A 27,346-nucleotide genomic window follows, 5' to 3' on the forward strand; every position below is an offset into this window, starting at 1 on the left:
GGGTGACAGGTGGCTTCACTGGGGCAGAAATAAGAATCTCCAGCTGCTGAAATCCAACTTTGTCTAATGCATCCTAGCTTTTCCTCAAACTTGATGACCACAACCTTCATACATAAAAACCTTCATTCACAGTGCAGTTAGGGTCTAGTAGTTCCTGTTGGTTCCTTTAAAGCCACGGGTGAGCAATAATTTTTGATGGGATTTTGATAAGTGGCCAAGGGCTGCTCTTCTCTATGGAGAAGGCATGGGGTCTGCAGAAGGGAGGTTGGGGTAAGGGACTGGGCTGCAGGGGATGGTGGGTGATCTGAAGGAGTTTGGGTGAAGGGAGGAGGTTATGAACTGGGGCAGGGGACTGGAGTGCAGGGGCTGGGAGAGTATGGGTGCAAGAGAGGAGCCTGGCTGCAGGGAGTGGGTGCAGGGTCAGGAGGGAAGGTGGGGTACCAGAGGCAGGTTCTATCTGGGAGGTGCTTACCTAAGCAGCTCCTGGTCAGCAGCAAACTCAAAACAGGCTGGCCTGCCAGCATCCCACAGCTGTCTGTTTCATGTGGCTCTGTGCTTGAGGGGAAGGAGGCACAGAAGCTCTCTACGCTGTCCCCACCCTGAGCAAAATTTCAGCTAGAAATTGGGCAATGGGAGCTGAGAAATTGTGCTGTGCTGCCCTTTGCGAAATCTCAGCTCCCTGGTGTCTGGTCAATAAGCCCTGAGAGATTGCTAGTGGCAGTCCAGGAAGCCTACCCCCCAGAGCAAAACCACAGGGAGCAGCTGCTTTGAGCAATGAATGCTGCACTGTGCTCCAAGGGTTGGTGGGACACATCTTGCTTTAAAGCCTATTAATTTTTCTGCTTGTTTGGAGGCAACTGTTTTACCTCAGTGCTGATGATGCCTCCATATAGAGAGCTCTTGCCAAGCTTTCTACAGTTGTTAACACAGCTATAACGGTGAGGATTAGGGATGTAAACTGTAGTCAACGTGACTACTGGTGTACCCCTCCCTTGCTGGGGAAGAACTGGTGCTATCTCTGCAGTGCCACCCGCCCCTGCCCCCACATTGCTGCCTCTATCAGGGCTGCTGGTCCTGGTGCAAGCTGGGACTGAGCGAGTCCAACTCAGTCCCAGTTTGCATTGGTCCGGGACTGCTGCAGCTTTGCATTTAAAATGTACTAAGAGCCACCTGGCTCTTACTATATTTAAAATGCAGAGCTGCAGAGGTCCCAGCTCAAGCTACTCCGGGACCTACCCCTGATGGGGCTCTGCAGTTTAAATGTAGTGGGAGCCAGGCTGCCTGAGCACCAGAGCTGCAGTGGGAGTAGCTCCTTTGGAGTGCCTTCTCAACTAATTGTGTAGTAGTAATTTGTATCCACTACACAGTTAGTGGATATCTGCCATTGAACAGCCTTAGTGAGGATGAAGGAGAAGAGGGGTCCTAGTAGCTTTCGCGTGGACACAGCAGACTCTATATCCACATCTTCTCCACATGGCACTTTCCACTGCACATGTTCCTACCTCTGCCTTAACTCGTAGTGCAGATTGCATCATCCATCCAGGTCCCTACAAACTTAGACTCAAAGCGTGGTTACTCCATGGCTCTTGGGATTTGAGATGACATTTCTCAGAAGTACACAGCATATTGGTAAAGCACTGTAGGAAAACTGTGTGTGTACACACTTTAGATCATGGTTCCAAGAGAAACTGCACAGCCTTTATTGCTTTTCCTTATAAAATCCACATTCTCTATTTCCACACATCCCATCATCAAACACTTTTTAAATGGCCTCTCAAATTCCTATCCAGATGTGTGAACCTGCCCTATCATAGGGCCTCATTCTGGTCCTCTAAACCCTCAGACTGCATTTCAAGCCCTTAGCTACAAGCTCCTTCTTACACCTTTCTATGTAGGTTGCCTTTCTCATGGCTATTATAGCAGCTAGAGCTGTGCTGGGAGGGGGACACAGGGGAAAAGCTTCCAGGCAAAGCTGTTCCCTGTATTGCTGTTTCCCCAGCTGGGGACAGGAGGATCTGCGTATCATGGAGCTGCTTCCTTCCCTCCCCAAGCAAGCTATGCCATAGGCTTCCCTGCCCATGAGAGTCTAAACTCTTCAGCTACAGAAAGATCGAAAAACTCTGATACTGGCTGTAGGAAGCAGTGGCCTAGCTGGTGGTGCAGCTTTCGTTGGCTGAGAACAGGAGCTGCAAGCAGCTGTAATTGCAGACTGTCAGGTATGTCTGACAGGCTACTGGGGCTAACCCTAGCAAACTGGCCCACAGACAGCTTATTGCCCACCCCTGCCATGCCTACCTCTGCACTGCTGCTGGCAGTGGTGGTACCTTTGTAGCTGGGTGCCTGGCCAGCAGTCATTGCTCTCCAGTCACCCAGCCAGTGCTTAATGTGCGCTGGGGCTGAGCTTCAACGTATCTTCAAAACTAGTTAAGCACTTGGGGGAGGTAGCAAAACTGGCAAGTGATTGGATGTGGGGGGGGGGGGGGGGGAGACAGGGGGCCCACTGTGAACATGGCAATGTGGGAGCATCCAGGAAGGTCAGAAGTGCCAAGATAGAAGTTTGCTCCGGTGCCTTTTTCCCTTAAGGCCAACCCACTATGGACATATGTAAGACACGTAACTATAACCTGAATTTATGATCAAGGTTTTAGAAGTAAAATTCCAGTTATCCAAATTCCCTTATCCAAAAATCCTGGTTACCTAATGTGTCCATCCTGTAACCTATAGTAGCTCATCACTCTTGTAACTTCTCAATTAGCCTTATTGTGCCTGTAAGCACTAACCAAGTTTTGTTAAGATTTGTTTTGCCTTGGGCCCATTGTTCTATTCATATATGTGATGTGCATCACTGTATCCTTGAGATTACTGGATACATTATTGGTAATATTCACAACTCTATGGCTACGTCTACATTGGCCCCTTTTCCGAAAGGGGCATGATAATTTCAGAGATCGTAATAGGGAAATCCGCGGGGGATTTAAATATCCCCCGCGGCATTTAAATAAAAATGTCTGCCGCTTTTTTCCGGCTTTTAGAAAAGCCGGAAAAAAGTGTCTACACTGGCCCCGATCCTCCGGAAAAAGTGCCCTTTTCCGGAGGATCTTATTCCTACTTTGAAATAGGAAAGCCGGAAAAAAGTGGCGGACATTTTTATTTAAATGCCGCGGGGGATATTTAAATCCCCCGCGGATTTCCCTATTACGATCTCTGAAATTAACATGCCCCTTTCGGAAAAGGGGCCAATGTAGACGAGCCCTATTGTACTACTGTAAGTAGAACAGAGACCACATGCTAATACTTAGGATTAATCTAAGAAATGTTTTGGATGGTAGATTTTATTGATGGGCATTAAGTGTAGTAAAGGGAAAGAGAAAATGCCTAAGAACTAGAAAAGACAGTGATTTCACAGTGATTTCACATCTTTTTGTACTGGTTGACTTTATTTATAAATGGTTGAAAAATGTTTGCCTTCATCTTGTAAAAAGAGTGTTTTCTAAAAATGACTGCTGTTGAAAAAAATTGTAATTCCATAAAAAAGCTGGTTAACTAAATTTTTTTTCTATAATTGATAAGGTGACTTTTCAAAAGGCAGTCAGCCTGTTAAGGTGCAAGGTACAAAGCTTTGGTCAGAGTTGATTCCATAACTAGTGTCTGTTTGACACTGGAGTTATTGTGCTCAAAGGTTTTGCCAACCAGGTTGCCGTTGATCTGAAAAATAAAACAAAAATAAGAAACAGAATCCAAATCTTCACTAGTGAATGATGCTATTCTTACAGAATTATGGAAGGGGAAGGAAGGGAGGGGGCATTTAGGCTGAACCCCACAATTAGGCATCTTTGGGTCCTGGAACGTGTCTAAATCTGCATTTTCAAGTTATGGCTGGGGGAATTTAGTACCCAGACTTCATGCTTTTGGCTGCTTTCTTGGTTCCTTCACAGAAAAATGGAAGACCAAAGAAATATGTGGGGAACATGCATCCCCCCTTCCTGGGTAGCCTGGGCACCCTGCTGGGAGCAAGGCAAGCCAGCTGCAGATCATCTTGGGGGTGGAGGAGGGAGGCTGAAGCATTCATGCACACCATTCATCCATGGAGGGATAAGGGGTGGAGGGTTGGTCTCTGTCTACTAACTAGTGAGATAGTAACAGGGATAGACTGACTTGCTTTCTGCATTTCTGGCTTGGAGGCATAGGGTTGTGTGAAGCAGGTTCTGTCCCTCAGGAAGAGCAGGAATGTAACTAAGTAGACAGGCTGCTAATTTTTCCATTGTTAATTAGCTGACTAAGAATGGGAACAAATAAGGCTCCTTTACCTTTCAAGAATGATGTAAAGGAGCCTTATTGTAAATGACAGTACGGCAATCTCAGCAAGGAAGTCTGAGGGGTGGCCATGTTAATCTGTTATCTGCAAAAATGAGGAGTCCTGTGGCACGAGAGACTAGCAGATTTTAGATAAACTTAAACAACAGATGGTCTGGTAGCACACTAACACAATATGTAGATAGTATCATGAGCTTTCATGGGAACAGTCCACTTCAGACAACTGGAGTTTACTAGAGCATAAGTTTATGAGCACATAAGTTTTTATTATATTTTATTAATATAAATTAATATGAATTTTAATTTAAGTTTATTAGAGCATAAGCATATGTTCATTGGAGCATAAGCTTTTGTGAGTAAAACCAACTTCATTAGATTAACTGTAGTGGAAGTTACAAAAGCAGGAGTATATATAAGGAAGAACTTGCTTGCATTAAACATGCTAATTGAGTCGGTGGAAATTGATCATTCACAGCATTTGGTGTGCAGATCTGAATAGTCAATGAGGGGACATTGCTTTTAATGCATTAACCAGTTGAGATTCTTATTCAATCCAACTGGAATTCATTTGCAAATTCAACATTATGCAATTCAGCTGTCTCCCTTTTGTGAACTGTTAGTGAAATTCTTTTGCAGAAAGATGGGGGCTGTGTATGTATGTGCATGCGTGCATGTCTGTCCATTCTGGCTATCTAATTTCATCCATTTACCCTTTGTTGTAGAGACTGTCTGGTTTGGCCAATATACATTGCTGGCACTTGATGGCATAGATCAGGGGTTCCCAAACTTTTTGACACAGGGACCAGTATATCCATTCACGAACTTTTGGAGGACCAGTAATGTTCATTTGCATATTCATTAATCAAATGGCTATTCAAATAAGTTGTTTCTGGTCCTCCCAAAACCCCCAGTACCAGCTTTAGCAAAGCTTTTGATATGGTCACCCACAATATTCTTGCCAGCAAGTTAAGGAATATGGATTGGATAAATGGACTGTAAGACAGACAAAGCTGGTTAGACCAGGGTTTCCCAAACTTTTTACTTTAGTTGGAACCCTTTTTTCCAATACTGCTTTTTGCAGCCAAAAATATAAACACATAAAAAACAAACTGAGAAAATACCAGACATATAACATGTCTGGTATTTTCTCATTAGGTAAGTTGTATTATTACTAGATGTATCAGTTTGTAGTTTCGAACTGCCTGGCTGGTAAATGTGCTCAGGCTGCATGAGTGTGTCTACCAGACAGACAGTTCAGAACTACTCGGGGGGGGGGGGGGGGGAGTGTGTGTGTGTGGGGACAATAGAATCCCCAGACCGGACTAACTCATGCTTTTGTGGGGGGGAGGGGAGGAACAGGGGCAGTGTCCCAAGATCTACATATGGCCGGGTCAGTCCCACTCCACACAGGCCAATTCATTGCTCCCCCCCCCCCGCTGCGCCTCTGTAACTCGCCAGCACTTGCGGGTTCAGGGACGCGGGGTCCGAATCGGCCTAAGGCCGGCCCTGCCAGCAGCCACTAGGCATGCTGAGGCCTGGTATTTTTTTCCCGCGGCCTGGTACGGGACCGCAGTCCATAGTTTGGGAAATGCTGGCATAGATCATGTAATGAATGTGCAGGTGGATGAGCTCCTGATAGTGTAAGTCACACCATTCAGCCTCCCCTTTTCCTCACATAAGGAAATGGTGGGGAGTAAAAAGGGGGGCGAGGAGCCAGCTTAAAAGTCAGCTGCTCCCAGTACTGTATCTGTGGGGGGTGAGGGAGGCAGAGGCACAGTGGAAATGGCACAAGCAGGGACTGAAGCAGTCTCGGTTCATGCCACTTCTCCTGCGATTCTGCTTTAGAAATGTAGAAAAGTCCCACAGGGTGCAACGGGGGAGTCCCCCGCTGGTCCTGCACTTCCTGTCTGCCCCAGCAGGGCTCTTGCTACAGTTGAAAGGCAGAGGTGCCCTTATGGACTAATCCCATCAATTTGATTAGTTAATCAAAATTTAACGTTCCTAGGCTGGAACATGAGCAGTGCTGTGGGGGAGCTCTGAGCCTCAGAGACCAGATTCAGGAAAGCTGAGAGCAGCATCCAGTCCCTGGGCTTTGAGGGTCCCCATTTCTACAAACAAAATCCAAATTTCTGAACGGAAAACGGAGAAAGCTTACCACATCCAAAACATGCATTAGCTCATCTTCATAAATCACCCAATTAGTTTTCTCTAGCAGGAGGAAGCATTCTCTATGCAGTTTTGTTGCATACTTACTTTAGTAAATAAATCCCAGATATGCCACTCTGTGCCATCCTTTGATAAGACTTCATCCATTGCTTCAATGATCCTGGAGCCTTTTTCTGTATTACGTAAAGAAACGTAATCTACCAATGGAAAAAAGCTTTGTCAATTTAATTTTTCCTACTAAAAGGTAATTGTCAATGTGAAACTTGGTAACTTCTATTGGTGGCCACTCCTGCACCTCATGTCTTGGAAGGCTGGCTGAACTTGGTGCTTTGCTGTAGATATTTTTAACTGGCTCCTAGCATACAGTCTCAGTGCTTTTCAGGTTTGGCCTAGCCCTCAACACAGCCCACCCGCAACCAAAATTGCAACACCTCTCGCTCAAATAGTATGACTATCCATAGCATGTGTGCAGTTCATTTATCTCAGGGTAGCATCAACAGCTACCTTGTGGTCTTCCCTATATATCACGAGGCAGAAGCTACCTTGCAATGTGGATATGTGAATGTGAGCCCATCTTAGTCAGCTGTGACTAAAGCCAGCAATTACTCATGGTAAGCCTGAGAACTGAGTACCCAAACTTTCCATCTTAATTTTTCAGAGGCCACTCAGGTTTGCTGATGATTATGACCTGTATATTGCTGAGGACCCAAGGGCATGGTTTAAGCCCTGTGATCCCTCACACCTCCAGTTCCCACTGTCTTACTTCTTTAAAATGTAATGCAGTTCATTAAAACAAACTGTTATTACTGAAATCTGGAAAACAAAATGCAAACACCATGGCTATGTCTACATTGCATCACTTTTTTGTAAAAGGGATGCAAATTAGACGTATCGCAATTGCTAATGAAGTGGGGATTTAAATCTCCCCTGCTTCATTAGCATAAAATGGCTGCCGCTTTTTTTCGGCACGGAGCTTTGCCGGAAAAAAGCGCCAGTCTAGACGCGGATCTTTTGGAAAATAAAGACTTTTTAAGAGGGATAAGGGATCTTTCGGAAAAGGCTTTATTTTCTGAAAGATCCGCGTCTAGACTGGCGCTTTTTTCCGGCAAAGCTCCATGCTGAGAAAAAGCGGCAGCCATTTTTATGCTAATGAAGCGGGGGAAATTTAAATCCCCGCTTTGTTAGCAATTGCGATACGTCTAATTTGCATCCCTTTTACAAAAAAGGGATGCAATGTAGACGTAGCCCATTACTCTCCCCTCCGGGTCTTCCCACCCCAATCTGACTCTCGTAGTCACAGCTTAAACTAAACACTGCTCACTCAAATTCCAGTGGAGAATATGGCTCCCTATTTTTAATCATAATATCACTAAAGCCTTAGTCCATTCATGTGACACCAAATTTTAGTGGATTTTTCCTGTCTTATTACTTATGTAAAGTAAAATTCTCCATTAGAGCTGTATTTTGCCTAGTTTCAGTAAACGCGTGGGGGGGGGGGAACCCCCACCAACCACTTACTGGGTTTTCTAATGATGGACCAGATTTTTAAAGATATTTAGATGCATAAAGAAGCAAAGGGAGACCTAATGGGATTTTTCAAAAACACCTATGAACATAACTCCCTGAATAGCTCTATCAGCACTGCATACACACCCTTCCCACACACTGACCACATATTCCAGTAAAGCATGAGTGCCATACTGCTGGCCCTGTACGCTCTCAGTTCCTTCTTGCCAGCAACTCCAACAGGGAGATAGGCAGGCAGATGATGGACTGGACATGAGCAACACAGCTTGAGCAACAGTTATGAATGGTAACTTTTTTTCTTCTGAGTGTTTGCTCATGTTGATTCATATATGAGTTTGGATAACTGCTGAGTAATTGCATAGTGGAAAGTAAACGAATGGATGGACAACCAGTTTGCCACCCTGGTCACGTGGACAGTAATAACTGCTTAGGGTGCACCTTTGCTTGATGGTAGCAGAAGAAAGAGCAAACAGTGATGCAAGAAGAAATTCTTTGGGTAGATGCTGGGTGCCCTTTCATCCTCAGTCACCAAGATGATTGGCAGACTTACAGACTAGAATGCTAGTGCCCTCCTAACATTCAAGCACACAGTCTACACTCCTCTTCTGACCTGTGCAGCTTTGGAAAGAAGACTGGTAAATACAGAGGCGGTTCCAAGAGCAATTTCCTAGACTTTGCGGGCTGAAGTCATTGTGACCAGGAATGCATAAGTCTAAGATAGGTAAAGACTAAATAGCTACTAACAACTAGGGATGTTTGAGTGTAAATAAGTAAACATTTAACCAACAAGTGCGGCGGCTTTGCTGCAGGTAATGCAGTATGAAGCTAAGCTTTATACTGCAACTGCAGAGCCTGCAGTTCAGGTAACAATGTAACAACTGAGATTTTCACCAGTTACACTGTTACTCTATTACACAGTTTTTAACATCCCTACTATTAACTATGTACAGATTAGGTAGAACAAAGGACAGTGAAGAAATGTTAACACTTTTGCTAAATGGTCTTGCTCCAACTATCATGGGCGGTAAGAAACTGAGAGGACATAAGGTTGGTGGTGCTTAATATGTCAGCTTATGAGTGGAGCACTCAATGGGGTGCTCCAGCCAACCCTACAGATACTAAGGCAAAAGTCTCTGACGATTGAGTTGTGCATACACGCATACGTTGTATGGAACTGACATGAGCAAGCACCCAAAAAAAGCTGGTTATGCCAGGAACACTCAGTTGATTAAAATTCATGCCTGAGACCAGTGCAACCTTCCCATACAGAAAGCCTTTAAATGTAGAGCCAAATGAAAAAGTCTTACATTGTTTGAAATTAATTATTTTCTGACACTCTCCCCTCCCCCTTTGTCCAGGATAACCTGAGACTGCCCCGACATACTGTGTCAGCTATCTCTGTCCTTCTAAGGCAGCATTTCTCAAATGCAACGATAGCCTCCTGAGATGAGAGTGAGGAGTGAGGGGGAAAAAGCATCACCTCTGATTTCTTCTAGATGCTCTGCTCAGGTGAGGCATGATGAGCAAGGTGAGTTCCTGACCCACCAGGGAGGTGGGAAGCAAGAAAAGGAGCAACGGGACTTGGGCTTCAGCCCTGGGATGGTTAGATGGCAGGCCCTAGTGGTGTTTCTTCAGGAGCTTGACTGTAGGGCCCCAGCTGCATGGCCCTGTGTCCATCTCCACACATTACAGCTGGTCTCACATCCATCTACCCACATAAATCTTGATCCCTGCTGCCTCTCGCACCCCACCCAGAGCTTAATTTGTCCTAGACTTGCTGAAAGAGTGATACTTCTATGTTTATCAATAACACTTTTCATGGTTTCCCAATTAGGCACTAAGTGTGCTGTGAAAAGTGATTTTAAAAAAGCCCTATATAAATTACAATGACTTTGTTGTGTATGTGTGTGTATTTATTTGTCCTTCCTAAAGTATTTTAGGAGAAACTATCAGTGCAGCCACCAGCAGGCATTGGTATTTGCACTTTGGGGCCACCAAAATATTTGTTGGGCGAACCTCTGCTCTAGGCTGCTTGTCAGGCCCTTGTTCCAGGTCATGTCACAGCTGTTAAGAGCTTATCATTATAACAGGGTGAGTTTACATCAGCTTTTGGACTAGGCCTAGTTTCATCATTACGGGAAAATGTCTTTGTTCCTCATACAATGACTATTGCCCTCTTGTTCTAATAACATTCCCCTTCCTAATTTTGACAAGGTCTTCCCACTTCTCTGGCACCAAGTCCAGCATTTCAAATCCCTTTGGTTTTCTCTCTGAGTGATTGAGTTCTGATTGGAATGTCGATCCTTCTTGGCTATAGGTTTGAGTTCATATTGTCCATCTGTATCCTGTTTGAATATTAGCCCCAAAGGGAGACTCTATTTTCCTTAGTATAAATCTGTTACCCATTTTCACTTACTATGTAATACAACTTATTGAGAGACCCCAAAACCTATGTCAGAGAGGGATTTGTACTTGAAGAACAAGGCTTGAAGTAGAGATAAATCTGCCACAGGGTTCCCTGTGTGACCTTAGACAAGTCATTTAACCTCTGTAGAATGGGATAATCTGTACTAAACTGCAAGTGGACCAAAACAAAAAGACATGAAATGATCTATCATACCATAAATTAGTCAGAAAATGCATTTATAAAGGGCCAAATTCATGTATGTAACTGGGGTCTAATTTTACTTAATCTCTTACCCTTTTGAGTGGAATACACGATAAAGTAATCACTAGCTGTTGGGAGCCTGAAGTGAGAAGTATCATCAACTTCCTCAGGTTCATCATCTGTTTTTTCAACACCAGAGTCTTTCTTTCCTATTGTAATGAAACAAAATATGTTTAAACACACTAATGTAATTACCTGGTGCCAAATTATTTCCAACTGACTTACCTTGTATAGTGTATCAATACTCTATAAACAGCAGCCTATACATGCATCTTTTTTTTTCCCACATCCTGGCACTCCCACCTATATTTACTATAGGAATGCAGGTACTGGAATATGGTGATAATGGTGTTAGCTACGTAGCTGGATTATTAGATAGAGTCGAAGGAACTTTTTGAGTAAAGTACATTTTGATTTAAAATATTGTTTTAAGCAATCAAATTCTTTTGTTTAAAATATAAAATTAGAAAATGAGTAACAGGCTGCTCCCTCTCTTTTTAGTTCACTTTTCCTTCCTAATTCTTTATTTCAATTGCCGCTCCCCTTCATTTGCATGCTACAAAAAGTGGGGAAAGAAGAAAAAAGTGTAAAAGAAAAAAAAATCAGAAATATTGAAAATAATTTTTGAAACAAAAAGAATTGATGAAAAAGCCAATAAAATTTTTGATTAAGCAAAAATTTTATACTCAGTAAGCTGAAGAATTGAAACAAATTCAAATATTGTAAGGATTCATTTCAAATATTATATGTATTGACTGATTTTGTTTTCAACCAGCTCTACTAGACCGTCTCAATGTCTGGGAGAAAGGTGAGGGCTGGCTGTTGGGGAATGGTTTATTGGAGAACAATGACTAAAGTTGTGAGTACAAATAGTTTGTTTGAATTGCTTAGAACCTAAAGTGTTGCAGATCTGGGGTACATTCAAATTTTGCTTGAATCTTTACAGTAGTCCGAAAAATGCCTTGAAAGAGCCTGGTTTTGAGTGCCTTTTATCTCAATTTTGAAGGTCTATCTCCATTTTGGAGCTCTATGAGGTTCAGATGACTAGAATAAGCTTCAGGTAAGTATCCAAACTTTCAGATGCCTGTGTGAATCTCTCCTTGTGACCCTATGTTAAGTCAGGAGACTGCCCAATAAGAGTAGGCACTAGCTGAATCAGTCCTCACATACCTTTTCCCTGGGGTAAAAAGATTGCCTTCAGTTTCCCAGTTAAAGCCCTGAGGATCACCCCATTTTCAATTATGTAAGGTTTGTAACTTTGAGGCCTCCCTTTCATCACCCACATTCTGCTGGATTAGGAGGACAGTGTTAGATTTCTTTTGGTGCTTTGTAAAAGGAAGTCCTTAACTGGCCAGGGCACAAGAGGCACTGTGCCCCACTTTAGATGGAACGCATGGTCCGTGTGGTTCTTTCAACACTGCCTGCTTTGAGATTGAGAGATGGGAGCTGGATTCTCTCTTGAGTAGCCACACAAGTACCCAGCACTACACAAGCCTGGGCTACAGAGAATAGCTGAGGATACCGGGCTAAATTTTAATGAAATCAGGTTGGGGAAGGATGTTAAACTGTGATAGCGACTACACGATTAGTCGATAAGGGGGCCTTCTGCAGAGTCACAGCTGGAGCTGGCTGGAACCAGGATTGAGTAGTCTTGGCTCACGCCAGTTCTGGACCACTGCAGCTCTGCATTTTAAATGTATTAAGAACCACCAGGAACATTTAAAATGCAGAGGCACAGCATCCTGGACTGGCATGATCATACAGAGGCAGCAAGATAGAGGGGGGGAAGCAAGTAGTCGAACTCCATTCAACTACTCACTTACATCCCTAGTCCAGATGCAGCCCCCAGCTTGATTAGATCTGGCTCCCAAGGCTCAGGGCTTCCCCACCCCCAAGTATTGAGGAAATCCGTGCTGGTACTCCAGCCCCTTCCCTCCCGCTGTCCTACCGCATGGCTCGTAAACACAATCTACTAGCCTGGGCCCCCTAGTCTCTGGTGCATGAGGGGAATGTGAGGAATGTCTGTCTGCTTCTCAGTCAGTGAAGGTTTGATTTTTTTTCTTTTCTTCTCAGTTTCTGACTGATTTTTCTGTGGATTTAGTGGTCACTGACCCAAAAAAGGTTCTCAGTTCCCCACCACTGCTGTAAATACTTTAAAAGGACCTGAGATTAAAGCTTCTTACAAACAGGCTGGAAAAAGAAATTCAATGCTACTCCTGCAGATGCACATTTAATTCTGCTCACCTCCTCTGCATGCCTGAATGATAAAGATTTTAGGTTTTTCTTGGAGCTTTGGGCACTGCATATTGTTGAATAATGCAAATATATCATCAAGAAGAACTTCTTTAGTATCATTCCCTTGAATGTAGCCATTTCTTCCATGACTCATAAGAGTGATGAGGCAGCAGCTAACTTCATCCTTTGATTGATTGATTTTGTCCCGGAACTTTTTCAACGCCAACAGTATTTCCTGTTACAAAAAAATGCACTGATCAAAATAATGAATTTTCAAAAGATTATTATTAACATTTGAAATAATAATAAGGGTAAAGGGTCAAATTAATTGGCCATAAGAAGTATTTTTAAAACCACCCCCATACCAGTGGGTCCATGACTGGGGTTCCTAAATGCTACTATAATACAAATAAATAATAATAGCCAATTGAATGCTGTATTATGCCAGCTCTTCCCGCATAGCCTTGTGATTTAGATTTCTTCCCTCTCTGATTTATAGCCCAAACTGGCAAGTGCAGTGAACAAGGCAGCAGCCAAATGGAGAATTTGCCTGGGAAATGTCAGAAAGGAGCTCAGTTAAGTGTGGCTTTTGGGGGGGCTGTGTTTTATACTGGTGGGGTGAGTATCCAAGTGTCTGTCTTGGATCATTTGTTTGACTTGCTAGTTGCAGGGACTGTTTGACCGTGTGTTGGGCAGTTTGAAAAGTGTGAATTTGGGAGTGCTTTGTTCCAGGTGGGCCTTTGGGGGGCTGCCTGGATTGGAGGCAAGGCTTTGAATTAGGCTTCCTGTTTGGCGGCGGCAGCAGCCTTATAAAAAAGGCAGCCAGAGTGAACAGAGTGAGCAGCCAACATGGTAGTGGCCTACAGGGGAGTTTGCCTGGGAAATGTCTGAGGAGCTCAGGTAAGTGTGGTTTTTCTGGGGGCTGTGTTGTGAGCTGGTGGGGTGAGTGTCCAAGTGTCTGTCTGTCTGATCATTTGTTTGACTGATGCTAGTTGTATGGACTAGTGAACCGGAGCAGCTAACAGAGTTTCATGAGGAAGTTGCTCAGGTGAAGGAGGAGCGATTATGGGACGCTTGGGGTAAGTGGCTGTCTGTATGTTTGTGGGTTGCTTGCTGGTTGCCTGAAAGATACTGTGTGCTGCACTTTTGTTTGTCTGTTTGGAATTCTATGTGCTGAGCTGTAAGTTTGAAGGACTCTGTGCTGAAACTGGCAGTTGGAAGCTATGAGCTGGTTACCTGAAGTGTTTGTACACTAATGCAAGAAGCCTGGGCAACAAACAGGAAGAACTGGAGGCCTTGGCCCAGACCAAGAAATATGATTTAATTGGGATAACAGAGACTTGGTGGGATGACTCGCATGACTGGAGCGCTGTCATGGAAGGGTATAGACTGTTCAGGAACAACAGGCAGGGGAGAAAAGGAGGAGGAGTTGCACTATATGTAAGAGAGCACTACGATTGCTCTGAACTCCAGTATAAAGAGGGAGAAAAACCTGTTGAGAGTCTATGGGTTAAGTTTAAAGGAGCAAACAACAGCATTGATGTTGTGGTTGGTGTTTGCTACAGGCCACCGAATCAGGTGGATGAGGTAGATGAGGCTTTCTTTGGACAACTGAGCGAAGCTTCCAGATCGCAGGCCCTGGTTCTCGTGGGGGACTTTAATCACCCTGACATCTGCTGGGAAACCTATTCTGCAGTACACAGGCAATCCAGGAAGTTTTAGGAGAATGTTGGTAAAGAACAGGTTAGGAACTATTTAGAAAAGCTAAACGTACATAAATCCATGGGTCCGGACTTAGAGCATCCGAGGGTACTGAGGGATTTGGCAAATGTCATTGTGGAGCCTTTGGCTATTATCTTTGAAAAGTCATGGAGATTGGGAGAAATCCCGGATGACTGGAAAAAGGCAAATATGCCCATCTTCAAAAAAGGGAAGAAGGATGATCCAGGGAACTATAGGTCGGTCAGTCTTACCTCGGTTCCTGGAAAAATCATGGAAGGGATCCTTAAGGAATCCATATTGAGGCACTTGGATGAGAGGAAAGTGATTAGGAATAGTCAGCATGGATTCACAAAGGGCAAGTTGTGCCTGACCAATCTGATTAGCTTCTATGATGAGGTAACTGGCTCGGTGGACATGGGCAAGTCAGTGGATGTTATATACCTTGACTTTAGCAAGGCTTTTGATATGGTCTCCCACAATATTCTTGCCAGCAAGTTAAGGGATTGTGGATTGGATAAATGGACGGTAAGATGGATAGAAAGATGGCTAGAAGGCCGGGTCCAGCGGGTAGTGATCAATGGCTCGATGTCAGGATGGCGGTCGGTTTCTAGCGGAGTGCCGCAAGGTTCGGTTCTAGGACCGGTTTTGTTCAATATCTTTATTAATGATCTGGATGAGGGGATGGATTGCACCCTCAGCAAGTTTGCAGATGACACTAAGCTGGGGTGAGAGGTAGATACGCTTAAGGGCAGAGATAGGGTACAGAATGACTTAGACAAATTGGAGGATTGGGCCACAAGAAATCTGATGAGGTTCACAACAAGGACAAGTGTAGAGTCCTGCACTCGGGACGGAAGAATCCCAAGCATAGTTACAAGCTTAAAGTGCAGCAGGGGCTTAAAGTGCAGCAGGGGAGGTTTAGATTGGACATTAGGAAAAAATTCCTAACTGTCAGGGTGGTCAAATATTGGAATAAATTGCCAAGGGAGGTGGTGGAATCTCCCTCTCTGGAGATATTTAAGAACAGGTTAGATAGACATCTGTCAGGGATGGTGTAGACTGAGCTTGGTCCTGCCTTGAGGGCGGGGGGCTGGACTCGATGACCTCTCGAGGTCCCTTCCAGTCCTATTATTCTATGATTCTATAAGCTGGGGACCAACCAGTTAAATAGTAGTTCTGCAGAAAAGGACCTGGGGGTTACAGTGGATGAGAAGCTAGATATGAGTCAACAGTGTGCCCTTGTAGCCAAGAAGGCTAATGGCATATTAGGTTGCATTAAGAGGAGCATTGCCAGCAGATCCAGAGATGTCATCATTCCCCTTTATTCGGCTTTGGTGAGGCCGCATCTGGAATATTGTGTCCAGTTCTGGGCACCCCACTACAAAAAGGATGTGGACGCATTGGAGAGGGTCCAGCGGAGGGCAACCAAAATGATTAGGGGCTGGAGCATATGACTTATGAGGAGAGCTGAGGGACTTGGGTCTGTTTAGTCTGCAGAAGCGAAGAGTGAGGGGGGATTTGATAGCAGCCTTCAACTTCCTGAAGGGAGGTTTCAAAGAGGATGGAGAGAGGCTGTTCTCAGTAGTGACAGATGGCAGAACAAGGAGCAATGGTCTCAAGTTGTGGTGGGAGAGGTCCAGGTTGGATATTAGGAAAAAACTATTTCACTAGGAGGGTGGTGAAGCACTGGAATGGGTTACCTAGGGAAGTAGTGGAGTCTCCATCTCTAGAGGTGTTTAAGTCTCGGCTTGACAAAGCCCTGTCCGGGTTGATTTAGTTGGAATTGGTCCTGTCTAGAGCAGGGGGCTGGACTTGATGACCTTCTGAGGTCTCTTCCAGTTCTATGATTCTATGAAGGGGGATTTGAAATCTAGAATCCTCTGTTCATTGGTCATACCTTAACCATGGGGGGGACAGGACGGGACGGGACGGGGCTGGGCTGGGCTATCACGAAGGACAGGGCTATATAAAGCTTGCTAGTAAGTGACCAGGGAGCTGGCAAACAAGAGTAGGTAACATGGAGTTTTGTGATGGAGTGCAAATGGGGAGTTTGAAGGAGGCTAGGTATACTTGGCATTCTTTAAAACTTCATACTAAGCTAAAACCAAACCCTGTCAATCTATCTGTATGAGAAAATGTAGTCAAAAGCCCAGCAGCTACAACTACTCAAGAGAGAGATCTTGGAGTCATTGTGAATAGTTCTCTTAGCACATACACTCAATGTGCAGCAGCAGTCATAAAAGGCAAGTGGAATTTTAGGAATAATTGAAAAAGGGATAGAGAATGAGACAGAAAATAACTTATTGCCTCTATATAAAACCATGGTACGGTCACATCTTGAATACTAAGTACAGATGTGGTTGCCTCATCTAAAAAAAGATATATCAGCATTGGAAAAGGTTAAGAAAAGAACAACAAAAATGATTCAGAGTTTGGAACAGGTGCCATATGAAGAGAGATTAAAAAGACTTGGACTTTTCAGCTTAGGAAAGAGGAGACAAAGGGGTGATATGGTAGAGGTCTATAAAATCATGACTGGCATGGAAAAGGTGAATAAGGAAAAGTTATTTACTTGTTCCTATAACCAAAGAACTAGGGTCACCAAATGAAATCAATAAGTAGCAGGTTTAAAAAAGACACAAAAGAAGTATTTCTTCATGTAGCACACAGTCAACCTGAGGAACTTCTTGCCAGAGGAGGTTGTGAAGACCAGGACTGAACAGGGTTGAAGACAGAACTAGATAAATTCATGGAGGTTAGGTCCATCAATGTCTATTAGCCAGGATGAGTTGGAATAGTGTCCCTATCCTCTGTCAAGAGCTCAAAATGGGTGGCAGGAAAGGTACTGCTTGATAATTCACTGTTCTATCACACCCTCTGGGACATCTGGTATTGGTTGCTGTTGGAAGATAGATACTGGGCTCGTTGGACCTTTGGTCTGACCTAGTATGGCCATTCTCATGTTCTTATGACCAAACAGTTCTTATGACTGTATGTTGGACAGTTTGAAAAGTGTCAATTAGGAGTGCTTTGTTCCAAGTGGGCCTTCACGGTTGACTGAATTGGAAGCAAGGCTTTGAGTCAGGCATTCTGCTTGGAGGCTGCAACCTCAAAAAAAGAGAGACAAAGCGAATGGAGTGAGCAGCCAACAGGGAAGCATCCAGCAGGGGAGTTTCCCTGGGAAACATCTGAGAGGAGATCAGGTAAGTGTGGGTTTTAGAGGGCTCGGTTTTGAGCTGATAGGTGAGTACCCAAGTGTATGCTTGTCTGCAATCATTGTTTGACTGTGTGCTTGTCAGTGTGAATAGCGCGGCAGTATGACAAGTGCAGCAGATTTTAAAAGTGTGAATTGGGAGTGCTTTGTTCCAAGTGGGTATTCTGGGGTAACTGGATTGTAGGAAATAAAGAGAAACAGTAAAATGGGGGGGAAAAGTCCCATTCAAACTCTTCATATGAAGACAGACAGCTAAAATATAACACTTTTTATAAGTGCTTGCATACAAATGCTAGAAGTCTAAATACTAAGACGGGTGAGTTTATGTGCCTGGTATTAAATGAGCATGTTGACATTATAGGCATCACAAACTTGGTGGAATGATAATAATCAACAGGTCACAGTAAAAATATAGGAATGACAGACTAGGTTGGGGTGGGCAATAATTTTTTGCTCGGGGCCACTTGAAATTTTTTTGAAGTGGCTCCAGGCTGCACCAGAAGAAGCGGGGCCTCAATCGGAAGGGGTGGGGCCAGGATGCTTCCAGGCTTCCCCACTCACAGACCATGATTGGTCTGGGAGTGAGGAAGTCCCTTTGCCCCCCTTCCCACTAATTACTCATGGCCCTGGCAGAGCTGGAGAAGGCTTCACATGTGTGCAGAAGTGTGCAGCATTTCTAAGTTCTGTGCGCTCTTTGCAGGGCAGGGGCAGAGTGGAGGAAACTTCATGCACTGCCCCTGCTCCCAGGCCCTGAGGACAGAGAGCAGCAGGGCCTCAGTGGGCTGGATCAGCCTGCTTTGCAGGCCAGATAGAGCCCGCAGAGGACCTTTTGCCCACCCCTGGACTAGGTCATGCTCAGTAAGAAGGAAGTGAAACTATTTGTGAATGAAAACAGAGTCAAATGTATTATACGTATTATATGAAACAAACTGAAACACAAAAATTCTATGGATAAAAATTCCATACTTGAATTAGGGATGTGAACAACTAGTCGCTTCCCCCACCCCTTGTTGCCTCTGTCAGAAAGAGGCAGCAAGGAAGTGGGGGTGGGGAGAGGATGGGGTGCATCAAAGCAGCAGTGCTGTGTGGAGCCCGAGGCCAGACCTTGGGCTCCATGTGGTGCTGCTGCTTTGAAATACCGCATGCAGCCTGGGGCCAGTCCCCAGCTCACCCTGGGCTACACATGGAATTTCAAAATGGCAGTGCCGCATGGAGCCCGGGGTCAGCTAGGGACTCTCCCGCTGACCCACGCTCCATATGGCACTGCTGCTTTGAAACACTGTGTGGAGCCTGATGCCAGGCTCCCAGCTGACCTCGGGCTCCATGCACCGCTGCTGCTTTGAAATGCCCCATGCTCCCTGCAATGCTTACACTTTGAAGGCAAAGGTGCCCTTATGAACTAATCATATAGTTGATGCAAATTGCATTGACTATTTGATTAGTCAATCAATCTAAATTTAACATCCCTAACTTGTATAATAAAAGTATAGCAATAGAGTTATACTACTGACAACCTGACCAGGATGGTGATAAGTGACTGTGAAATGTGCCAGATTAAAGACTACAAAAACTGAAAAATAAAAAATGAGGGAATTTCAACTATCCCTATATTGACTAGGTGCCTGTCACCTCAGGATGGGATTCAGAGCTAAAGTTCCTAGACAACATTAATGACTGCTTCTTCAAGCAGCTACTCCTGCCTTCCACAAGGGGAGAGGCAATTATTGATATATTCATGAATGGAACATGGAATCTGATCCAAAAAGTTGAACAATGATCATAATAAAGAGTAGTATCTCAGAGAGTGAGAGAGGGTATGTCTACACTACCCCCCTAGTTCGAACTAGGGGGGTAATGTATGCATACCGAACTTGCTAATGAAGCCCGGGATTTGAATTTCCCGGGCTTCATTAGCATAAAGCCGGCTCCGCCATTTTTAAAAGCCGGCTAGTGCGAACCCCGTGCCGCGCGGCTACACGCAGCACGGGCTAGATAGTTCGAAATACATAGCCATTCCGATCTATCTAGCCCGTGCCGCGTGTAGCCGCGCGGCATGGGGTTCGCACTAGCCGGCTTTTAAAAATGGCGGAGCCGGCTTTATGCTAATGAAGCCCGGGAAATTCAAATCCCAGGCTTCATTAGCAAGTTCGGTATGCATACATTACCCCCCTAGTTCGAACTAGGGGGGTAGTGTAGACATACCCAGAGAGAAAAAGAAGTGGAGGGGAAGTATTTTCTGAACGTCATATAGTACTGACTTCTGCTTCACTAGAGTGTCACATAACACCAAGTGAGCCTTCCTTAGGGTCTGGGAAGCATTCCATGTGAGGCTATCTACCTGGTATGGTGTAATTTTATTGACCTACCTTCTCATCAGGATCAATGCACGGTTGAAAAGGTTCTTCAAATTGGTACTTGCAAAGCCACTTATTCATTCTTTCAATATCCTTTTCTGCACCTGGTCGCCCTTTTTTCACGCACATCATAAAAGCCACACGTTTTTTGCTCATGTCATACTTATCCTGTTGATTGAAAGTGTTACATTAAAACGTCAGAATAGATGGCTGGTCTATAGCTTACTGAATAACATTGCTCTAACAGTATGTTTCCTACATGGAAAAAAAAGACAGTGTTCAATCCTAGAAGTACTCTAAGAACAATCCCTCTAGCCATGAGAGCATAAGTAGGATTGGCTTCTGTAGCCTTGTTTATAATATCAAACTGGCGTGTTACTAACAGCAGGTATGTGCAATTGGTACGGGTGAACAAGTGCTGAAAATGGTTTAATCAAAATAGCCGATGGGACCAAACTATTTTTAGCACCCTTGCAGAGAATGGTCCAGACATTCCCCAGCAGACTTTCTTCCTTTTTACCTCAGCATAAATCAGGATTAATTTTAATCTAAGCAAATGGCACTATAAAGTATAAAACGTGCAAGTGGGAGGAGAATTTAGGCCAAATTTTTCAGTTAGCAAACCTCTCTAAAACAGTTCATAGCGGGGTTAAAAAAATACGTTTAAGGTTTTTGGTTCAAGTGATTTCTGTATTTCAGGTAACAAACAAAACAAACTAGTTAACCTTATCCCTAAATATTAAACTCTGAGATAGTTGCAATGTAAAAATAAATCACAGGAGAGAGCAGACATTACAGGCTTGATTCAGAAAAGGGATTCAGAAAAGTATGGATTCTTAAGACTTTTGGTTGATGCATGAAAACAAGATAAACATCAGATGCTTTTATTCATAGAAGAATTATTTTGCTCTAAGTTACACCCATGTAACCTCATGGAAGTAAAGTACAATCTGACATGGTGTTTCTAGAGAAAATGGTGTAAAATCCACATCCCACTGAAATCAATGGCAAATTTTGTCATTGACTTCAACAGGGCCAGAATTTCAATCAGATGTGTATATATTATAGAATAATTGCATATCTAGTAAATACTAGTATTTTACAATTATACTGAAAATATGGTTATCAGGAAAATCACTAGTAATTACTAGTAATTTTCTGAAGTTTCTTTGTGCTGTTACTATACCTAAGCCCTAAGGCTCAGTAGGATTTTAATAAAGTTGACATGAGGATGATGATTACCGATTAACCAGGTAAGTGGTTAATCTTTCACATCCCTAAATGAGTAATGCTTACTGGTGCTGGTTAACCAGTGGAGGCTGCTCAGACAGGGGACCCACCATGGACAGGGACTGCTCTGGAGGGGGTTGGGAACCAGCGGCAGCCTCAGTCCCAGTGTGGGGTTGGAGGTGGGAGCTCAGATCCCGCTTAATCAGTTAATTGGGTAAATGTTAAGTCAACCTAACATTGACTGGTTAACTGATTAACTGGGATTTTACATCCCTAGTTGACATATATATTTCTAGCATTCATATCTTAGGTGTAGGTATAGCTTCCTTTAATCTTGCATATGACACTGATGCTTCCATTTTTTTCCTGTTTTTCAAAATTCTCTCAGGATATTATCCTGCTCCAGAAGCAGTGATCCATGCCAACTGTCTCCATGACAATGCCTGACACTGGGCTATGTACTTACTGTGTTTACAAGATGTGTACTGAGGGGAGGATTTATCTTCCCCCTCTTCCCCCCAATCCTGAGGAAAGATCCCCTTTTGGAAATTCCCCTTAACCATGCCACAGTGTAGCTAGGTTAAGCAAACTATTGAATGCCATCTTTCAATACTCTACAGAAAATACTGCAGAAAGTCAACAGAAATTCAAATACAGGCAGTCCCCGGGTTACGTACAAGATAGGGACTGTAGGTTTGTTCTTAAGTTGAATTTGTATGTAAGTCGGAACTGGTACATATTGTAGGGGAAACTCTAGCCAAACATTTCTTCAGAGCTCAGTTTTATTCTCCCACACCTCACTTCCCTCAGTCCTTTATTCTCAAGCTGAGGTGTCTGCTGAGAAAAGCCGCTCCGTGTCTCCCTGGTCTGCTGGGAGGGGACGCTAGCTTCGCGTCTCCCTGGTCTGCTGGGGGGAAGCAGCTAGTGCGGGGTTGCTTCACCCTGTTTGTAAGTAGGGATCCGATGTAAGTCGGATCCATGTAACCCAGGGACTGCCTATATTTACAATATGAGGCCTATTCTGCTCTGTCACACAAGGGCAGCTGCTGTTGAAGTCCAAGGTAATTGATTCCAGAGAACTGGAAGAATTTGGCCCAGGGGCTTGTGTTCTGAGAACTGAAAAATAGTTACCAGTTTGCCTTGGTCACTTTGCTCAGTTCTTTCTTTAAAACTTGTATCACTTGTCTGATGCGTGGTTTGCTTGTGACCAGTTCTTACAGCATCTGTATTTAAAAACAAATAAATTAAAAATGAAGATCAGATGATAGGTGAAGCTATTTTTGTATGACTTATAAAAAAATTAGGAAAGGCAAATATTAATAAGTCGCAGCTGATGCATTATGATGTCTGTGGAGGTTTGAAGTCTAAATACCTTTTGAATATGAACCTATGAGCCCCTTGCTTGTACTATCTCTGGTTGGTATTTGGGACAACCAGATTCAGGGTGTGTCTACACACAAAGTTATTTCGGAATTATGGCCGTTATTCTGAAATAAGTATGCGAGCTCCTCCACACCAATTCTGTTATTCCGAAATACTTTCAAAATAACACGGCTTATTCTGACTTCTGTGAACCTTATTGTACAAAGAATAACGACTATTCCAACATAGCTATTTTGAAATAAGGTATGTGTAGACACTCCACTTCTTCTATTTCAAAATAGAATGACTCTGGTGAGGGGCTAAGTTATTCCTCCTGGGGCTCTAAATCGAGATAGCACATCTACATTAGGGAAGCCTGCCTTGGACTAATTTTGAGGCTTCCCTGCAGTGTAGATGTGCTATTCCAAAATAAGCTATTTTGGGATAACTATTCTGGAATAGCTTATTCCGAAATAATTGTGCAGTGTAGACGTAGCCTCGGCGTCCTCCTTCCAGATGCTTAATACACACACCACTGTAGGCCCAGGAATAGCTAAGAATGCTTGGGAACGACATAAGAATGGCCATACTGGGTCAGACCAAAGGTCCATCCAGCCCAGTATCCTGTCTGCCGACAGTGGCCAATACCAGGTGACCCAGAGGGAGTGAACTGAACAGGTAATGATCAAGCGATCTCTCTCCTGCCATCCAGCTCCACCCTCTGACAGAGGCTAGGGACACCATTCCTTACCCATCCTGGCTAATACGCAGGCATTTTCTGGTAAAATTTCTTCCTGTTGCTCCAGCTACACCATTTGTGGTAATAGTGATACCACAGTACTATCAAGTTTACTTGACATCAAGATTAAAATACGGCCAGCATCTTATCTACATTAATTTCCTACTGTTGCTACTACTATGTGACCTGAAAAGGTGGCAAAACCAATATGAAATCTCTGGCCAAAAAGGCCAAGTGTGGAGTGTGACAATGCACCCCATACTTATCATAGTGATATTATGCACTTATGAGAGAGGGAGGGGCAAACTATTTATGAGCTTACATTATATTGTCTTGCATTGCATATCTGATGTGAGGCTGGGGAGCTGGGAAATTGGTGGTCTGTTCTTGAGTGGTTTAGGAAAGTGCTTGCGTAGCAGGAAGCAGTGGTAGAAGACACTATTTTTAGTAGACCAGAGATTACATTTGACTTGTGGCCAGGTTCTCATGAGAATAGGGCCTCTGGGAATTTGGTTTTTCACCCCGAGGCTATTGGGTCTGCTAGTCTGGCCTGTAAAGCTGTCACAACCACGCAGTTTCAATGGGATTTTTTGCCTCTCTGGTGTTTGAGCTGAGCAGGTATTATTGTTTCTGAAGTAGCAGTCAGCCTTTGTTTACTGCCAGGAGTTACTCTAGCTCAGGTGTGGCCAACCTGAGCCTGAGAAGGAGCCACAGTTTACTGTAGGTCTTTGGCAACGTATATTGGTAATTTGTCAGCTGTTCTCGTCAGGTGCCTCCTCTCCCATCTCCATTATCTTCTGTCCTCCAGCAGCCCCACGGATCAGTGCCTCCTCTTCCTTCCCCACACCTCCTGCCCACTGCAATCAGCTGCTTCATGGCACTCAGGAGGCTCTGTGGGGCAGGGAAGGAGTGAGGGTGCAATATGCTTGCAGGAGGTGGAGCCAGGAGTTGAGCACTGGAAAGTTGGCACCTGTAGCTGCAGCCCAGGAGTAAGTGCCTGAGCAAGGAGCTTATTAACTTCAGAAGAGCCACAGATTAGCCACCCCCTGCTCTAGCTGCAGTAGCCACTCTTTTTGGCAGTTTAGTCCTTGCCTGAGGAGATTACTGCTGTTGAAACAAACATAAAAAGGAAGATGAACTGGCAGCCTTTGCAATCTGAGTCCAGCCATTTCCTCTGTATCAGGGTGCAAATCAGGGATGCCATTTCTGATTTGGGGAGGGGGGAAGGGGAAGGCAAGTGTCTGAAAGAAGGAGGGGGGCAGACTGAGTACAGAGGCTTCAACAGTGTTACTGAGCATGCTCAGTACAAGCAGAGCACCAAATGGATTGGGGGGGGGGGAACCAACCCCATTCACCCTATCCCACTTGCATCAAGTCCATTCAAGGTCTAGCAAGGTACTGGAAAACTCTACTTTTTTGGCAAATAATTTAGCACTTAGCTGACATGAGCACTGTATCCAATTCCTATATAAAAGAAAATTAAATTTTAGAACCAGTCAGCTCTAACACAAACATATTCTGACATCTTGTGGCAAGTCATGTAAGGGACACTGGTTAGCCATAAAATTTTAATGTATATTCTTACTTTACCAATTCAGTGGAGGGAGGGAGGGAGGGAGGGAGAGAGACATTTCAGTGCTATATAAGAACATTTTAATATTATTTTTCCACACTGGTCATGATTTTCTAGGTATCTAACATATCCCTCACCCTTTAGTTATTTCTTTTCCAAGCTGAAAAGTCCCAATCTTGTTAATCTCTTCACATACGGAAGCTGTTCTTTATCTAATTTCTGTTGCCCTTTCTGTACCTTTTCCAAATACAATGTATCTTTTTTAAGATGGGTTGACCAGATCAGCACACAGTATTCAAGATGTGGGCATACAATGACTTTATGTAGAGGCAATATGATATTTTGTCTTCATATATATTCCTTTCCTAATGATTCCCAATATTGTTAGTTTTTTCATTTTTAGACTGCCTCAGCACATTGAACACATGTTTTCAGGGAACTAGCCACAATGATTTCAAGATCTTTTTCCTGAGTGGTAACAACTATTTTGTATAGTTAGGATTATATTTGCACTTATCAACACTGAATTCCATCTGCCTTTGTGTTGTCCAATCACCCAATTTTGTGAAATCCCTTTGTAGCTCTTTGCAGTCATCATTGGATTAGTCCCTCTTCACCCCTTTTTCAAGAACATTTGTAAGTTTAACAGTGATCCAAATGCAAATCCCAGCAGCACAACACTCATTCCTACTCTTCCTCTCCCCCACCCCTATCTTTTAAGTGGAATACCTGGAGGCTGTCTACATTGGCACCCTTTTCCGGAAAAGGGATGCTAATGAGACAAATCGGAATTGCAAATGCCGCAGGGATTTAAATTTTCCCCGCGACATTTGCGTGAAAATGGCTGCCGCTTTTTTCCGTCTTGGGGCTTTGCCGGAGAAAAGCACCAGTCTAGATGGGATCTTTCGGAAAATAAAGCCTTTTCTGAAAGATCCCTTATTCCTGATTTTAAGACAAATAAGGGATCTTCCGAAAAGGGCTTTATTTTCTGAAAGATCCTGTCTAAACTTGTGCTTTTCTCCAGCAAAGCCCCAAGCCGGAAAAAAGTGGCAGCCATGTTCATGCAAATGTCGTGGGGGATATTCAAAAGGGGGAAAAGGGTGCCAGTGTAGACACAGCCACAATGTTTTCACGATGACTACTGCCTGAATGCCCAGCCTTTTGTTATTCTTAATCACCCTGACTTTCTCCTTCTCACCTCAGACTCCCTGCCCCACTGGGAGCAGCTGAAACTCTGTTGCAGTTAAGAACTGCCTCTGGAGTCAGGGATTGCAGCTCTCAGGTATAAAATTCAGAGGGTTCAAACTTGGGGGGGGGGAAGGGCTACTACAACCAACCCCCAATAAATAGCACCCTTGGTGCAAATGCCAGCTCAGGGTGAGGCCTTGCACTTTTTTTTAATTGTGTGACAATACGACAGAGATTTCTCAATCACCTTTAACTGCTACTTGCCATTTTGTATTCCCCAAGATAAACGAGGGGGCACTTGAACCGACCTTTTCGGAGGCTGCCTGCATGTATGTCAGCTCTCTGAATATAACAGGGGGAAAAGAAAGGTATGACTTTCATTTTTTATCCCCAAATTTGGTGCTTTAATTCAGTCCCTTCTGCAAGCCCAGCCTCGGGCATACAAAGAAAGACACGCCCCATTTTCTTTAGAAAGCGAAAGCGATACTGTTATTTTTTCAGACACCATTTCCCCCCCCATTCAAACACCATTGCAGTAGGGGCACAAGAAGGAGGCCTGAACCAACCCCCCTGCGTCCCCAGCCCATGTCCCTGCCCACAGCTAAGGGCAGATGTTGGGTCTGTGGTTCCCCAGCTCCCCACACGTGCCGGGGGGGAGGCAGCACGGGAGCGGACTCCACGTCCAGTTCAGCGGCCCACGGCCTCGCCGCCTTCAAACCCCGCCCTTGCTCCCCAGCCGCCTTTACCTGCCGCCTTTCCCGGACGGATCCTGTCGACCAAGTCGTTGCGGGGGATGCAGGCGAGCGTCTCGCTCAGCACCTCCGTGGCCGTGCGCGGGTAGCGCTGCACCAGCAGCTCCGCCAGCGCCGGGTATTCCTGCACGCCATCCAGGTCCGCCTTGCTGGGGCAGTGCGGGTCATTCTCCCGTTTTCGCAGGTGGAACTTGAATTCACGCAGCTCCTTCGCGTCCAGCTCCTTCAAGATGCCGAGGATTTGTCTCTCCATCCCGCCGCTGCCGCGCGCCTCTCGCCCCCGCCTTCTCCCGGGCGGGGCG

General features: G+C 44.4%; 1 protein-coding gene across 1 annotated transcript; it reads right to left on the reverse strand.

Moving 5' to 3' along the window:
* Window positions 1-3,416: 3,416 nt before the first annotated feature.
* Window positions 3,417-27,346, reverse strand: LOC102447420 (caspase-14-like). The gene is made up of 7 exons (XM_006121763.4): window positions 27,039-27,346; window positions 22,562-22,653; window positions 20,213-20,368; window positions 12,920-13,145; window positions 10,708-10,824; window positions 6,568-6,677; window positions 3,417-3,705 (listed from the first exon to the last, which is right to left on the reverse strand). Exons 1-7 carry the CDS (start codon window positions 27,295-27,297, stop codon window positions 3,598-3,600), a joined length of 1,068 nt encoding a protein of 355 aa, XP_006121825.2. The 5' UTR covers window positions 27,298-27,346; the 3' UTR covers window positions 3,417-3,597.

The sequence above is a fragment of the Pelodiscus sinensis genome, chromosome 2, assembly GCF_049634645.1.
Source record: "Pelodiscus sinensis isolate JC-2024 chromosome 2, ASM4963464v1, whole genome shotgun sequence".
Classification (NCBI taxonomy): domain Eukaryota; kingdom Metazoa; phylum Chordata; order Testudines; family Trionychidae; genus Pelodiscus; species Pelodiscus sinensis.